Below are 16,738 nucleotides of genomic sequence, written 5' to 3' on the forward strand. Positions count from 1 at the left end.
GGGGCAGGGAAGATCTTCCAAATTTGCATTCCCATTACATATGTACAATATTTTAATTTAATCTTTTTTTTCCCTTAAAAAAACAGATGTAGAAGGCTTGATCTTCAGCCTTTGGCTTACCTTTGGCGTCGAAACCAGGAAGATTTGTTTAGAGAAATGATATCATCTGGTGTGCAAGCCATGATCATCAAAGTAGCAGCTTTTGGTAGGTATCCAGACTTTCAGTGGAGTTGTCGGTTACTAATAAGCAACTGTAGAAAAAGAGAGGAGAATTTTCAATATAAAAATAGAAACTATAAAGTAAAATAAAGAATTTGATTAAAATACTTGTGAATAAATGAAGAAAGGATAGATTTTTAAATGTATCTTTGGCCATTTATTGGAATAATTAATGAATTCCCCTCTCTCCCACTGAACGTATCTTATTATTCATTTCAGATCTTGAAAACATGATATTATTTTCCTTGATTAAACCCTTTAGATTTAAGGACTATTTATGACATCCTTAACTTGTTTTCTCTATATCATACTTAAAAATGTTCATATGTAGCGAGTGTTTTGTTGGTTTTCACTAGGCTCATTGTCTACACTACATAAAAAAAATGAAATTGTTACTTCACCTCTCAGATATTTTGAAAATTACTTCAGAGAGTTGATTTAAAAAAAATTTTTTTGGTGAGTCTAGAATTGACTGGAATTTTTTTTTTTACATTAGCATAGACATATCTGCCATGTATCATTGTGTATTTAATGTGAATATTGGACTTATTATCAAATTCATAGAATCATGCCCTCTTCCCAAATCTTTCGGATGTAAACACAATAAAACTATTGGGTTCCTTTACAGAAAATTACCTAGTGTCTCTTATTATCAAAAGATTTAGTGTTGGAATTATTCTCAGAAACCAGAGTGTAAAAATTTTATATTTTTTTAAATGACACAGATTTTTTTTAAAAAATCATTAAAGGGTTAAAGAAAGTAGAATCCCAGGGAGGACATTGAGTAATTTTTTTTTTTTAAGGGAGCTGTAGGCCAGATAATTGGGAGCCTCTGGCTTAGATGATTACCCCTGAAAAGCATAACTTACCTTTTATTAAAATTTAGTTTTAGTCAGCTTTATTTCATCCAAGCCTTTAAATGATTTAAATTTCTGTTCATAGTGTCTCTCCTATTACCAAAATTCTAGAAAGAACCTGAGTCATTTAAAATGAGTGATAAAAATTTATCTTATTACCCTCTAGCTAAGATTGCCATTTATATTAGTTTAAATAAATATTCTTACTTTCCTTTTGTTTTTATCTTTTAGTGGCAGTTTTAGGTATTAAGCATTTAAGTAAAACTCAGTTCTGTTCTGATTTGTCCTATGAGTCTCATTGACAAAATATCTGATTTTAACATTTGTAGCACATAGTTGCCATAGATGACCTGCATCTTGCAAAGATGAAAAATATGTTCAAATACATTTTTAAAAAAGGGTTTATTGAGTGGCACATGCTTTATAACAATATAGAAACAGATGAGAAACATATTAATGATATAATGTATCATTTTAGAATTACAAGCCTTCAAGCAGTTTTTCATATAAAACTGTCAAAAATAGTTTTAAATGGAAAAAGGACACTAGGACCTTTTATTTTGGGGTCAATAGAGTTTTGTGGCCCATTAGACCAAAGAATGGCTGCTATAATAAGAAAGAGCCAATTCTATATGAATGGATAAAAATACATTTCTAGTAATTGTAAAACCTTGGTGTCTGACAAGACTTCTGACCAGGATTCCTGAGAAAGTTTCATTTTAAGAGCTTATCTTGAAAGGAGCTTGTGTGGAGAACATTTTTCCTCATTGAACTGTATTCTGTTAGATGATCTTTACCTCAAAAAGTTATAGAAACTTCCTAATACCTGATTGCTACTATTTAAAAATTGGGGGGTTCAATTGAATAGTAGCTAAAACACAAACCACCCATTTAAAAGGAAATAACTTTTAACATATGAACTAGACTCAGAAGACCTCCTTCAATCATATGAAACCAGTGATCAAGAGGACAAAGAGCATCTCACTATACACAAGGAATCCCTTTTCATCTTCAGCCTTGTACTAGGTCTCCTCTAGCACAGTGATGAACACCTTCACAAGTATACTTCTTGTTTTATGCCTCACCTACATGTTTATGATCATAGAGTTATTGAAGTGAGATAGTTATATCTTTCACAGAATCTTGAAAAACTTTGATGAATGAGTGGGAGGCAGTTAATTGAAAAAGATCCTTTAAAGTGACTTCTTTTTCTTACTGAATCAAATGCTTTTTAATAATCAACAAAGAGCAGGCGCAATGGGATCTTGTATTCTCTTCATCTTTTAGTTACAAAGTTATAAAAATCATGATCTGTTATAGAATTTTGCTTTGAAAAATGGACTTATTCCCTACTAATATCTTCATTTAGAATGTCCTCATTTATATGACTCTCTCATAAAGATTTTGTAAAGAGGAAAGTAAATAATGATGTCACTCATTTTTTTTTGGAGGATGTTAAATATTTTTTTAACCCCTTTTGTATCTTTATGTTCTTCAATTAATTCCTGAATCGATCCCATAATACCGTCACAATTAGGTAAACTTCACCATGGATGTTGTCTACATGTACTTGGTCTAATCTGTCTTTTTTTTTTCTTTTTTTGGAGGGCAGTTGGGGTTGATTTAGAGGCTTGTCTTTGAGCACAGGAAGAGAGCAAGGTCTATAAAGCCTGGAGAAAAAGAGCCTTGCACTCCCAGACTGATGATGGAGGGAGGGAGACCCGGGATCCATAGAATTTGGGGCCATCTGTGAATATAGAGGCAGTCATATATGTATGACTTGCCCAAGGTCACATAACTAGTTTTTGTGTGTGTGTTAAGTGTCTGAGGCTGGGTTTGAACTCAGGTCCTCCTGACTCCAGGGCCAGGGCTCTATTCACTGCTCCATGTAGCCGCCCCAAATCTGTCTTCTTTCAACATCTTTAATTCCATCTAGTGTCATTTCTAATTTACTATAAGGATTTTTTCTTCATTTTCCATTAGCAGCTTTGCTTGGTTTCTACTCCACACAATATCATACACTACCACCCCACCTTCCATGCCCCAGATAACCTGTTCACCTGACATTTCATCACCTTTCAACTTGACTCAATTTTTTTTTAAGCAATTGGGGTGAAGTAACTTGCTCAAGGTTACACAGCCAGTTATTTCTGCGTGTGGTGCTAAGTATCTGAGCCCAGATTTGATCCCAGCTCATCTTGACTCTGGGGCCAGTGCTCTTACTCACTGCGCCACCTGGCCGCCCCTAAGCAATTGGGGTTAAGTAACTTGCTCAAGGTCACATGACCAGGTGTTTCTGGGTGGGTGCTGTCTGAGCCCAGATTCGATCCCAGGTCATCCTGACTCTGGGGCCAGTGCTCTTACTGTGTTACCTGGTCGCCCCAACTTGACTCAATTTTTGATACTTAATACCTTCTCAATTCCTCTTATTGGAGGGCTGGAAGGTAGATCAATAAAATCCTCCCAATTTTTTTTTTTGTTGTTGTTGTCATCATTCAATCACTCCTTGTGAACCCATTTGGGGTTTTCTTTTTTTTTTTTAATTTTATCAAATGCATTATTAACTTCTAGTTTACATCATTCATTTCCACGAGATTTTGAGTTACAAACTTTCTCCCCATTTTTTCCCCTACCCATACCCCAAAGTAGCAATCACACTGGATATCCCTTCCTCCAATCTGCTCTTTCCTATATCTTCTCCCATACCCCCTCCAACTTTCTAGTAGGCCACGGTAGATCTCTGTGCCCCAGTGCCTATATATCTTATTTCCCAGTTACATGTAAAATAATATTAATAATAGTGTATATATATATAAATTTAAACATTTGATTTTAAAGCTTTGAATTCCAGATTCATTCCTTTCCTTCCTCGTCACTTGCCCTTACTGGGAAGATAAGCAATTCAATATAGGTTGTACATGTGTAGCTATGCAAAACATTTCCATAGTGGATATGTTGTAAAATACTGACTATATTCCTCTCCCTCCTATCCCACCTCCCACTTGTTCTATTCTCTACTTTGATCCTGTCCCTTTTCAAAAGTGGGTGCTTCCAATTTCCCTCTCCCCCAGCCTGCCCTCCCTTCCCTCATCCTCCATCTCATCCCCTTCCCCTCTACTCTCCTGTAGGGTGAGATACTCTATTTAGTGTGTATGTCATTCCCTCCCTAAGCCAAATTCAATGAGAATAAGGTTGACCTGTTCCCTTTTGCCCTCCTGTTCTTCCCTTCCATTGTGACCATTCTCCCTTGCCTCTTCTATATGAGACAGTTTGCCCCATTCTGTCTCTTCCCATCTCCTGTCATTATAGTCCTCTCTCACCTCTTAATTTCACCTTGTAAGTATCATCCCTTCCTATTCAATTGGTCCTGTGCCCTCTGTCTATGTATACCTGTACACATATATACCCACATTCATATGCCCATATACCCTCCTATATAGACATATATATGTATGTGTGTGTGTCTGTGTGTGTGTGTGTATATATATATACATATATATATATATACACATTTCTATTCCCTTCAACTATTCTCATACTGAGAAAAGTTTCATAAGTTACAATTATTGTTTTTCCATGTAGAGATGTAAATAGTTCAACTTTGATAAGTTCCTTATGATTTCTTTTCCCTGTTTACCTACTCAGGCTTCTCTTGCTTCTTGTATCTGAATGTCAAATTTTCTATTCAGCTCTGGTTTTTTCCTCAAGAATGCTTGAAAGTCCTCTATTCCATTGAATGACCATATTTTCCCCTGAAACATGATACTCAGTTTTTCTGGGTAGGTGATTCTTGGTTTTATTCCCAGCTCCTTTGACCCCCGGAATATCATATTACAAGTTCTTCAGTCCCTCATTGTAGAAGCTGCCAGATCCTGTGTTATCCTGATTGTGTTTCCACAATATTCAAATTGTTTCTTCCTGGCTGCTTGCAATATTTTCTCCTTGATTTGGTAACCCCAGAACCTGGCTCTAATATTCCTAGGAGTTTTCTTTTTGGGATCTTTTTCAGGAGGTGATTGGTGGATTCTTTCAATCTCTATTTTGCCCTCTGGTTCTAAAACATCAGGGCAGTTTTCCTTGAGAATTTCTTGAGGGATGATTTCTAGGTTTTTTTTTTTTGATCATGGCTTTCATGTAATCCAAAAATTTTTTAATTATCTCTCCTGGATCTATTTTCTAGGTCAGTGGTTTTCCCAATGAGATATTGCATATTGTCTTCTATTTTTTTCATTTGTTTGTATCTGTTTAATAGTATCTTGATGTCTTATAAAGTCACTAACTTCCATTTGCTCCAATCTAATTGTGAAGGAATGATTCTCTTCAATGAGCTTTTGAGATTCTTTTTTCCATCTGGCAGATTCGACTTTTCAAGGCATTCTTCTCCTCATTGCCTTTTGGAGCCTCTTTTGCCATTTGAGTTAGTCTCTTTTTTAAGGTGTTATTTTCTTCAGTCAGGTTGTTGACTCTCATTTCATATTTTTCTTGCATCATTCTCATTTCTCTTTCTAATTTTTCTTCCACTTCTCTTATTTGGTTTTCAAAATCCTTCTTAAGGTCCTCTATGGGCTGTAACCAGCTCATATTTTTCTTGGAAGCTTTTGGTGCAGGCATTCGTACTTTGTTGTTTTCCTCTTGTGTTATGCTTTGATCCTTTTTGTCCCCAAAATAGGAATGTAAAGTTGGGTTGCTCTGTTTGCTTTGCTTCCTTTGCCTGCTCATGTTGCCACTCAGTTACTTGACTTTTGGGTTTTTTGCCACAGTAGGACTCTGTCACCAGACAGGGGAGCTTCATCCCAAATGCTGGGGTTTTCTCAGTTTGCTGAAGGTATTAGTTGGTTGCCCTCTCTGAAGCCTCCACACTCTCTGGCAAGCTGGTCGTACACCCCAGGACCTCCACCCTAGGACCTCCACCCTAGACTGCAATCCAGATCCAAGCAGGTTAAAGCAAGAGCTATTACCCCTCAGACTTTTTGCTTGGTCCCACTACAGTCTTCAGGCCAGGAGCTGAAGCTGTCATGTGGCTGCTGCTGCACGGCTGTGGCATCTCAGCGACTTCTCGCCCAGGAGGTAAAGCCCTATCTCACTTCCAGCTTCTAGATCCCAAAGTCCACACTGCAGTGACCTCTCACTTTGTCCTTAGCATCTGTGTGTTGATAATTCTGGAAACCGTCACAGCTGCTAGTGATCTGAAGTCCTTTCAGCTGGTGAGTGGTCAGGCCCGCTGTGAGGCTAAAACCTCCGGCTCGAGCTGGGCTAGAGTCGGCTCCCAGAACACTGTGCTGGCCCATTCCTGCTGGCCTGCTGGGCTGTCTTAAGTGGGAGGTTAGCTTCTCTGTGTCATTTTTTGGGTTCTGTAGCTCTAAAGTTTGTTCAGAGTCACCTTTTACACGAATTGTAGTAGGTGGAAGCCAGAGCCCCGTGGAAGTCCTGTTTCTACTTCGCCATCTTGACTCCCCCTCCCCGGAGTCTTCTCCCATTTGGGCTTTTCTTGACAAAAATACTGGAGCAATTGGCAATTTCCTTTTCCAGCTCATTTCACAGATGAGGAAACTGAGGAAAACAGGGTAAAGTTACTTGCCCAGGGTAACCCAGCTTCTAAATGTCTGAGGCCAGATTTAAACTCAGGAAGATGAGTCTAGTCTTCCAGTTTGCAGGCCTGCAGTCCTATCCACTCTGTCATCTAGCTTTGCCCAAAGGTATTCTTGGCAAAGGTACAGGAGTAGTTTTCTATTGTCTTCAATAGTGGATTAAGGCAAATAGAGTTTCAATGATTTGCCCAGAATCACACAGTAAGTGTCTGAAGTTGGATTTGAACCCATGTATTTGTAACTCTAGTCCCAGTACTCTGTCCACTGAGCTACCTAGCTACCTCTTTTATAAAATTTTCAGAACTTTGCTATTAACTCTCCATTTTGCATCTGCAGCTCTCCTTGTTTTCCATTACACAAAATAGCATATTCTGATGGTCTTCTTGCCTTCTCCCCCCTCCTCCCTCTTCACCTTCTTTTTTTATGTTGCCTTCCCCTCATCAGATTATAAGCTGTTTCAGTGTAGGGGCTGCCTTTTTTTCCCTTAAATTCTTTGAATGACAAACAGGATTTATATTTGATGGTGGAGGTTACTGGGAGGCATCTATTTATTCAGTTGGGTTTTGACATGGTTACACCTGCACTTTAGGAAAATCACTTTAACAGCTGAGTGGAGAATGGACTAAAGTGAAGAAAGACTTGTGGCAGGGAGACCAACCAGCAGGCAACGAGGAGATGAAGGCCAGAGTAGTTTCTGTATCAGAGGGGAGAGAAGGAATATTTGAGAGATTTAACAAATGGATTCTGTTTTGAATGTGCTTTTGACTATGATTTCTGCTTAACAAGTTAAGTGTTTGCTGACTAAAGCACCATTTTTGGCAAATTTTTTTATTTTAAACTTAAAAATGAGAAAACATTTTAAACATAAAATGAGAAAAGAAAAAAAATAATTGCCATGTACACAGTAGACTCAAAGAGAGGATTCAATACAAAACAATAAATTTCCATTTTAACAAAACCTATATAATAAATACTACACATTGTTTTCAAAGCTGCCCAGCTTTGCTTCCTTGTTGGTTTTCTTTTGTTCTCCTTTGTGCACTTTTACTTTATTTTTCCCCCTCCCCCAAAGAAGCCTACAATTAAGCATGGATATATATACATATGCATAGTTATTTATAAACACACATACTCATACATACACACAGTGCATCTTCCTTCATAAATCCAAGTCTTTCCATGTTTTTCTAAATCAGCCTGCTCATCATTTCCTACACCACAGCAGTATTCAAACCCAATAGAAATTATCCTTTTTATACTTCATCAATTCTCTCACCTCATAATATAGTTTAAGGTCTGATACTGCTGAATGTACTTCTTTCACATCTTTTTCCCTGGTTTCTTTGAAGTTCCTGACCTTTTGTTTTTCCAAATGAACTTTGTTTTTATTTTTTCTAACTCAATAAAATAATTTTTTTAGTAATTTAATTAGGATAACATTGAATAAATAGGTTAGGTAAAATTGTCATTTTAAAAATTATATTGGTTTTACCTACCCATGAACAAGAAATATTACTTCACTTATTTAGATCTGAGTTTATTTGTATAAAAAGTGTTTTATGTTTATCTTCATATAGTTCCTATGTCTGTTTTGACACATAGTCAGGTATTTTCTACTGTCTACATATTTAAAATGGTCTCAAACAATGTTGAATATTGTAGCTGACACATATTGTAGTGTCTCTATTTTTCACTTTTGGTTAAATATAAATGATCTTGCTGCTTCCTCTGGTGACTGCAAATTACACTTGTCCTCTCTATGCCAGAACTGGTATTGGTATCAGCGACTGCTCTCCTGCGAGGGCCCACAGAGAGCAGCATCCCTACTTCTCGCTACTGCACTCACCAGGTGTGTGCTAGCTCCTTCTCCCCACAGCCAGCCCAAGTTGCATTTGGTCAGCACAGCCGTGCTTGACCTCCCTTGACAATAAGAGGTCCTTCAATCTTTTCCTACTGGGACATCAGACCCCACACTGTCTGGGAGGTGAAAGTTTCTAAGGTTGAAGCTGCCTCTCAGCCAAGCTTCCCTCAGGGCTTATTGTTTGTTGATTCTGCAGAGTTGGTCTGGAGGTGTTTGTACTCTTTCAGGCTGAACTTCTGCCCCTAGAGGTTAGGTCTTTTCCAGGGGGGTGGGGAGGACTTCTCAGATTGACTTAGGAGGACAACTGCTTTAACCCATGTTTATTTCTGCTGCTCTGAGGCGATGTTCTGTCTTTTTTTTTTGTGGAGGAAATTTGGAAAGCCTAAACTTTTCTGACCTACTCCTCCATCTTCCCAGAATCCTCTCAACTAAAGCACTTTCTAGGGTCTTTTGGTCTTCTTGTTTTGATGATTCATATCATTGAAACTTGCAAAATTTATTATGATTTGTGTTGATATCATTTCTATTGTCCATTATCCATTTTAAATATCTATTTGTTATCCGAATAGTTCAGGAATTAGTTATATCAGTTATATTCTAGCAGTCAAATTTGACTTAACTAAGGCCTGTGTAGAATTTCTCTTCCTTTTCATCTTCTGTAACCAGTTTAGGTACTTAAGTTGAAGTTCTTTTCATGTTCATGGGGGCCTTTTTACAAATATTTATTATACATACTTCAAACCAATTTGACCAACTATCTCATTAAATAGTTCTTGTCACTGTCAAGTATACAATAAAACCAACTCCATTAATTTCTTTTTTTGATTCTTCAACAAGTACCCATGAACTACTTTTCAATTTAAGTATAATTTCCATCTTCCTTCTAGTTGTTTTAGTGAAAATGTCAAAACTAATATAATTTACCTCCCCCAGAAATATGTCTACCTGTTTGTCATTGGGCAAGAATCTCACTTTTATAGGTCTTATTACCCATGTTAAAATTTATAAATGATCTGAAAACTGATTCTTATGTTCCTTTTCCCCCTTTTCTGACACTCTGCCACCATCACTGCAAAAGTAGGGCTGCACAGTTCTCAGGACCATTTTGTTTTTGTTTGTTTGTTTTTATTTAATAGGTTACCATAGCCAAAAATTTTTTTATCATGTGGCCAGCCTGTTGGTGAGTTCCCACTTTGGGCTAATTGTTGGAAAAGCAGATTTGGTCTGATCCAAGGGTCATGCTCTAAACCAGCGCTTCTTAAATTGTGGGTCATGATCCCGTAAAATTTGGCAACAGTAAAAGGTTTCTGAATGACCAAAAATTAATTTAAAATTAAACGCATAATGTACCTGTTGTGTTTCTGGCAATGCTTGCTCATGTTGCATCTGGCAACTTCACTGCAACCTTAGTTCTGAACACAGAGCATGTGCACTTTGTACTGTGCATGTCCTCAGGCCACTCAATGCCAACAAACACTGCCAAAACATGAAAAAAAAAACACAAGTGGAAAAAGTTTAAGAAGCCCTGCTCTAAACCATCCCAACAGGGTAAAACCTTCCAGAACTTACACTTTACTGTCATATAATTTGAGAACCTAGTGTCACCTCTGTGTCATGAAGAGTAGGATTTGTGGAGGAATCCATCACTACTAATGGACACAAAGCTCAATGTCCCTACTATATTGAAGGTGAGTCAGTGTTACCTTTTAGGAAAAAGATATTATTTTAAAGTTGGGGGAAGGTTGTGTATTTTAAGCAAGTATGATTAAATGAAACACTAAACCTTCCTAAAATGAGTGGAAATACCTTCATTACTTAGGTGCTATGATGATTAATGGAATAGTGGACTGAATTTTACTACTAAATAAAAAACAAACTGATTGCCCTTTGGAATTACATTAACTTTTGCTAGAGAGTTAAGTATGTGGAGAGGTGTAAAGTATGAAAAGACTAGTAGGTTGTGAAGAGCTTTAAATGTCAAATACAGGACTTTATATATGATCCTGGAGTAAATAGGAACCTACTGGAATTTATTGAGCAGGACAATAATATAATCAGACCTGTACTTTGGGAAAATCACTTTGGCAGCTGTGTAGAATCTAGGCTAAAGTAAAGAAAGACTTGAGGCAGAATAACCAATTGGAAGGCTTCTGGTAAAGGTTAGACAAAAGGTAATAAAGACCTGAACTAGGATGGTAGTCATATGAGTTGAGAGAAGGGGTAGTGATGTGAAAGCAGAAATGCTAAGATTTTTTCATTTTACTGGATTTGTGGGGGGAATGATAATGAGGAGTCTAGGGGGCTACTGAGATTGTGAACCTGGAACAGTAATAGAAGGGGAAGGGATACTGAAGGATATTTTGAAGTAAAAAAAAAATCAACAAAAGATAAATTTATTTAATAGAAAAAGGTTAAAAAGATTGAATGCAGTCTAGTCATAAGGACCAAACTTGGCCCCAAAGAAGCGGTGGTAAGATGGTACCTCCCTTTCTTCTTTGCAAAGATGAGAGACTATGAATATGAAACACTTTTTGTGGAAATTTATGAAATGGGTCCTATTCTGCTGGGCACTGCCCAAACAATATTGCTTAAAAAGTAGGAAATTAACTATGTGCCTTCCAGAGGCTATAAAGTTGCCCAGTATTTGGTGTGTTTTAAAGTATGGAACAATATATTCTATTCCTTCTCACTTTTATTACTACTTCTGCTGCCCATGGTTATAATTGTTTGTTCCTTCCTTGCCATTTGTAGTCCATTTCCAACATTTCTTGCCATTTTCTTTCCACTTCTGTGTCAGTGGGTTGGCTTTTAATAGCAATGACTGATCAACAAGAGTGTTCTGGATAATTTCAAGTCTAATCTTCAGGTCTCAGGCTCCTTTGAGTTATTTTTTGTCATATATCAGAGGTTCTTACTTTATTGCCTTAAATAATATCTTAAATTTTTGCTGTTGTCATCATTGTTGTTAGCTAACTCCAGGTATAGTACTGGTTCACCTTATGAAAATATTGTTGCTATTTATATCTAGATATAGTTCAAAATTACAGGAATAACATTTTCTTATTGTGATATCCTGTGTTGAAAGACTGGTCTTCATTACACATAATAATCTTTTTATTCTTGGTTAGTTAGGACCTTAATGTTTTTTTCTTTAATGCATGTTTCTGTTTCCTTTTTACTTGCATAGGGGGGGAGGGGCAGGTGGCAGGTACATAATTTACTTCACTAGCATCTAATTAAAATTTTGTGTTTCCCTCATTTATGAACTTTTAGAAAAATAATCTGAGGAAGGTCTATCCATTTCATTAGACTACCAAAGGGATGCATGATAAAAAGATTAAGAGCTTCTGTCTTAGATGCATTAATTTTGGTTAGGCAGAAGCTTTTCCTTTCCTACCATGATCAATGGCTTTGTGCTTTACCTGCAGTAGAAACAGTTGTAGGCTTGTTTTTACTGGTAAAATTAGTATATTGGCAATAGAGGTTTTTTGGTCATGTTCACAAATTGTCAAAATTTGGATCATCACCGCTGGACTTAGCCTTGTATTTTCATTTCCTTTTCTGAAGGAATTTGCCTCAGGTGTTTGAATATTCAGTTGTACAGTGCAATCTTGACATCAGTATGATACCTTCTACATAATCTAATTCTAAAATGGTATTAGCAATCTCCTTTATCAATTCTTTAATAGTAAATATTTATATTCAAGTAGCACAAACCTATTTAGAATGGGTTAGTATGCAAAGAAATCTTTCTAAAGTGTTCATTTGAAGAGCTACTACTGTAAATAGTTGTAGATGATAATTAGATTTAAAATAACTGATTTTATTTTATTCTTGACTACAGGTAAAAAGAAAGCTCTTATCAGATTCAGTTTCTCACTTGCCTAAGGGAGTAGTAATTAGACATAAGCAAATGTGATGGAACTTGTATGCTCTGAGGGCATTCAGCAGAGCTTTAATAATTGCATGCTTTATTAAAATACATTTAAGGTATGAAAACTATTGAACATATCAAGTGGTAAAGAAATGAAGATCCAGGATCTTTACTTGTGCCTTTCAGGTAAAAATTGAAATGTGCTTTAAATCTGAATAAATTGAAATGCATTTAAAGTCACAGTTATGGCTTTGACAGGTAGGTGTGGCCTGTATCAGACAATACCAATGTTTGAACAATGAAGTAGATAACTTGGGTTTGACATTTATTAACTTTGGCATGATTCCCTATGCCCCCTTCTTTTTTTCCATTTATTTTCTGCAGAAGGTAAAGAAAGGTTTCAGGATTATGTATATACATATACATGTTGTTATTTTCTTGAGCTCTTTCCCAAATTAGTTTTTACAAATTAATATAATCAGTCTTACTTTAGGATGCTTACGTCAGTGAATTAGAATTTCTCTAAGTTTCCTCTTGTGTATATTCAGAATTTTGTTACCATTCTCATTGAAAATATACTTGTATTCACTGTTTTCTAAAAAATGTGATAATATACAAATTATAAGTTTAAAAAATAAGTGAATCAGAGATTGCTTATTAACATTAAGTTCATTCAGATCAACAAAACAATTCTTTGTAGTCATAGGCTGATAGTTATGTACTTAATTCTGTTTTCATATAATTATGATTTCTTCTAAGCTGTTTTAATGTGAAAGCTTTTTTGTTCCATGTAGCTTAGAATTTACTTTTTTCTTTGTTTATAATAACCAAAGTCACTTTGAGCCTGTTTGGCAACTTTGTTAACCTTAGTGCCCTTAGATCTTCAACTTTATCGTTACTACCACTCCTGGACATTGCAATCTGGGGACAAATACACTGTTGCTGAAATATGAATTTGGACATGTAGTTGATTAGTGGCTGATAGGCCTTTGTACGATTCATAAAGCCCGTAGTAACCAATCCTCAAATGCAGCTGTTTTAGTTTATTGACCAGCAGCATACACAGTGTCTTATCATACCAGCACCTCAGGGAAGGACAATATTTGATGGACTCTCACACATTTGTTCCTGTGAGTATGTTGCTTATGAGAGTATGAGCAAGTCCCTAGAGGCTTGCTCACGATCTTCCATATATTGTTGCCTGTGACTTCTGATCACCCAAACTTTAATATGATATTGGTACAATTATGCCAAATATGAGTCTGGGACAAGGATGGAAGAGGTTGGCCATTAAGTTTGCTGAAACTTTTCTTACTCCCCAATGATGGTAATGTTAAATTTCATCACTGACTTGCCCCCAGCCAGAGGCACAATACTATCTTGATGATGGCAAATAATGCTAACCAAAATGACTCTTTTTCTCTCATTTTCTATATCTCCTCTGATAGCAAAACCTACTGTTTTAGTGTTTTTCATTTTTTTGATAACTTTACCAATCTTCCATATTTCAGTATTGAAAAAAATATCTGTTTTGTAACAAACTCTAAACTTCCTTGAAAATTTTTAAGACATTAAATCAAACAAGATTGTAACAAAAATTGCTTTATATTCCTTTATTTTCTTAGTTTTAATGATATTCTTTCATTTTTCTTTTTAGTTTTTGCATATTTATCAGCATACACTAATAAGTAAAGTAAAACAAATCAGCAAATTGACCAAGTCTGAAACTGTTTGTCTCATTCTGTGAGAGGTGTGATTTATCATTCATCTTTTTAAGTCAACAAAGTTTTGTAATTCTTTACTATTGTTTACCTTTCACTCTGCATCATTTCTTTTAAGTCTTCTCAAGTTTCTATCATCACAGTTGTAATTTCTTAGGGTATAATAGCATTCCATTACATCAGTATGACACAAAATGTTCAAACCGTTCCCCAGTTGATGGGAATTCATTTTCTTTCTAGTTTGTTGTTCTTGGTGGTAGGTTTGTGTTGTTTGCTTTCATTTTTTCTTCTTCTTTGCATCATATATGCTAGATACTGTGTAGTGGTATTATTATGTATCTTAAGGCAAAGAGTTTTTACCATTTAATGATTTTTTTAGAAATAGTTCCAAATAGTCTTCCAGGATGCATGGACCAATTCATAGCCTCACCAACACTGTATCAATTTACCTGTACTCTCATGGTCCTATAATTTTCATTTTTCTGTATGATTTTTTTTTGTCAGTCTAATAGCTCTCAGATGCTACCTCCTATTCCTGAAAGAGATTTTCGGTTTCCATGGCACTTCTCTCACCTTTTTCCACACATTTTTGGACCACTTTATTCACATTTCTTTAAAGAAAGATTCGCCATTCCATGGTATATCCTCTCTGCTATGTGAACTGAAAACTAGAATAATGTTTTCAGTGTTATACCTGCTATCATGAGAATGATTATGCTTTTAAGCATTTGTTAAACATATACCTTGTGTGTTCTAGGCACTTGCAATACAGATACAGAAGTGAGAGTGTCTGCCCTCAATTTTTTCCCTGATAAGTAGGTACAGAATATACACACACACACACACACACACACACACACACACACACACACACACAAAGTTATTTCAGGGAGAAGTTACTTATTTCATAGTTCTCTCAATTGGAGAAATGAGAAAAAGTATTAAAAGAGGTATCAGTTGATCTGAACCTTGAAAGTAACCTGCAGTTCTAAGAGGGAGAAGTGAGGATCGTGAGTAACGTAGTCATGGGGGATGCCATGTGGAAAAGCATGAAAGTAGGAGATTGAATTTTGCATGTAGAGAAAAGGAAATTCACATAGGTTGGTTGAAACAGTACGTAGTTTATCTTCCTTCTAGGAAGATGACCAGTGCTGGATTATGAAAAGTTTTAAATGCCAAGTAGAGAAGTCTATATCTTACCTTTGAATCAATGGGACCACCCAAGGGTTTTGAGTAAGAGAGTAAACTTTAGGAGTATCAATTTGGCAGCTGTGTAGAACATGGATTGGAGAGCGAACAGACTTGAAGCAAGGAAACCAATTTAGTGACTGTTACTATAATTCAAGCTAGATGTGATTAGGGCCTAAATTAGGTTGGTTATAATATGAGTAGAGAGAAGGGTATGGATGCAAGAGATGAGAAAGTGTTGAATCAATCTGCTTTGGCAACTGAGTTTGTTTAAAGAGTATGTAAGAGTGAAGAGTTAAAGATGAGTCCTAGTTTCTGTATCTGAGTGATTGGAAAAATGATAGTGCCCTTGGGGGGAAAAACAGGGAAGTTAGAAGTCTTTAGGGGGAAAGATCATGAATCCTGTTTTGGACATGTTGCATTTCAAATGACTAACATCTAATACAGATTATCTAATAGGCATTTGGAGAACCTAGACTTAAATTTGGGGATCATCTGCATTAGAGATGATAATTAAATCCATGGAATCTTATAAGATCCTGAAGAAGAAAAATCCTAGAACTGTCTTTTTCTACACTATCTTAACTCTTCTGGTAACAAGATTAGTCATTTTATTGCATAGTGTTGTTTGGGTAGCTGTTTTTGTTATTTTTTCTTTCCATTTCCGTGTTTTAGTCATTGTCTATATTGTTTTCCTGGTTCTACCTTACTTCACTTTATCAATTCATACAAGCATTCCCATGATTTCCCTAAATTTTCATATTCATCAGTAAGGAGTACCTCAGTGATATTGCAGGTTTGGTTCTAGACCACTGCAGTAAAGCGAATATCACAATAAAACGTGTGACAAATTTTTTGCTTTTCCAATGGATCTAGAAGTTATGTTTATACTCCACTATAGTCTGTTAGGTATGGAATAGTATGCAAAAAAATGTACATACCTAAATTTAAAAAATACTTTATTGTTAAAAAAAATGCTAACCATCATCTAAGCCTTCAATAAGTTGTAATCTTTTTACTGGTGGAGAGTCTTTCCTTGCTATTGATGGTTGCTGACTGATCAGGGTAGTGGTTACTGATGGCTGGGTGGGTTGTGGCAATTTCTTAAAATAAGACAACAATGAAGTTTGCCACATCCATCAACTCTTCCTTTCATGAAAGATTTTTCTGTAGCATGTGATACTGTTTGGTAGCATTTTACTCACAGTAGAACTTCTTTCAAAATTGGAGTTAGTGGTCTCAAACCCTGCCTAAGGTAACTAAATTTATCTAATATACTTCAATATTGTTGGGTCTCAGGGAATAGGGAGGCCTGAGGAGAGGGGGAGAGATGAAAGAATGGCCAGTCAGGGGAACAGTCAGAACACATGCAGCATTTATTGATTAAGTCTGCTGTTTGATATGAGCACACTTTATGGCACTCAAAACAA

At 36.1% G+C, this 16,738-nt stretch overlaps 1 protein-coding gene across 3 annotated transcripts in view; it reads left to right on the forward strand.

Annotated features, from left to right (window-relative positions):
* The window catches only part of DPH6 (diphthamine biosynthesis 6), a 499,664-nt gene that overhangs the window by 136,348 nt on the left and 346,578 nt on the right, over positions 1–16,738 (forward strand). For all 3 annotated transcript variants that reach the window (XM_069097640.1, XM_069097641.1, XM_069097642.1), the window contains exon 5: positions 87–205. In XM_069097640.1, coding sequence (XP_068953741.1) covers positions 87–205 — 119 coding nt within the window. The remainder of the gene's footprint in view (positions 1–86; positions 206–16,738) is intronic.

The sequence above is a fragment of the Petaurus breviceps genome, unplaced genomic scaffold (genome assembly GCF_028583685.1).
Source record: "Petaurus breviceps papuanus isolate PSGF00001 unplaced genomic scaffold, PetGlider_PUasm1.0 37, whole genome shotgun sequence".
Lineage (NCBI taxonomy): Eukaryota > Metazoa > Chordata > Mammalia > Diprotodontia > Petauridae > Petaurus > Petaurus breviceps.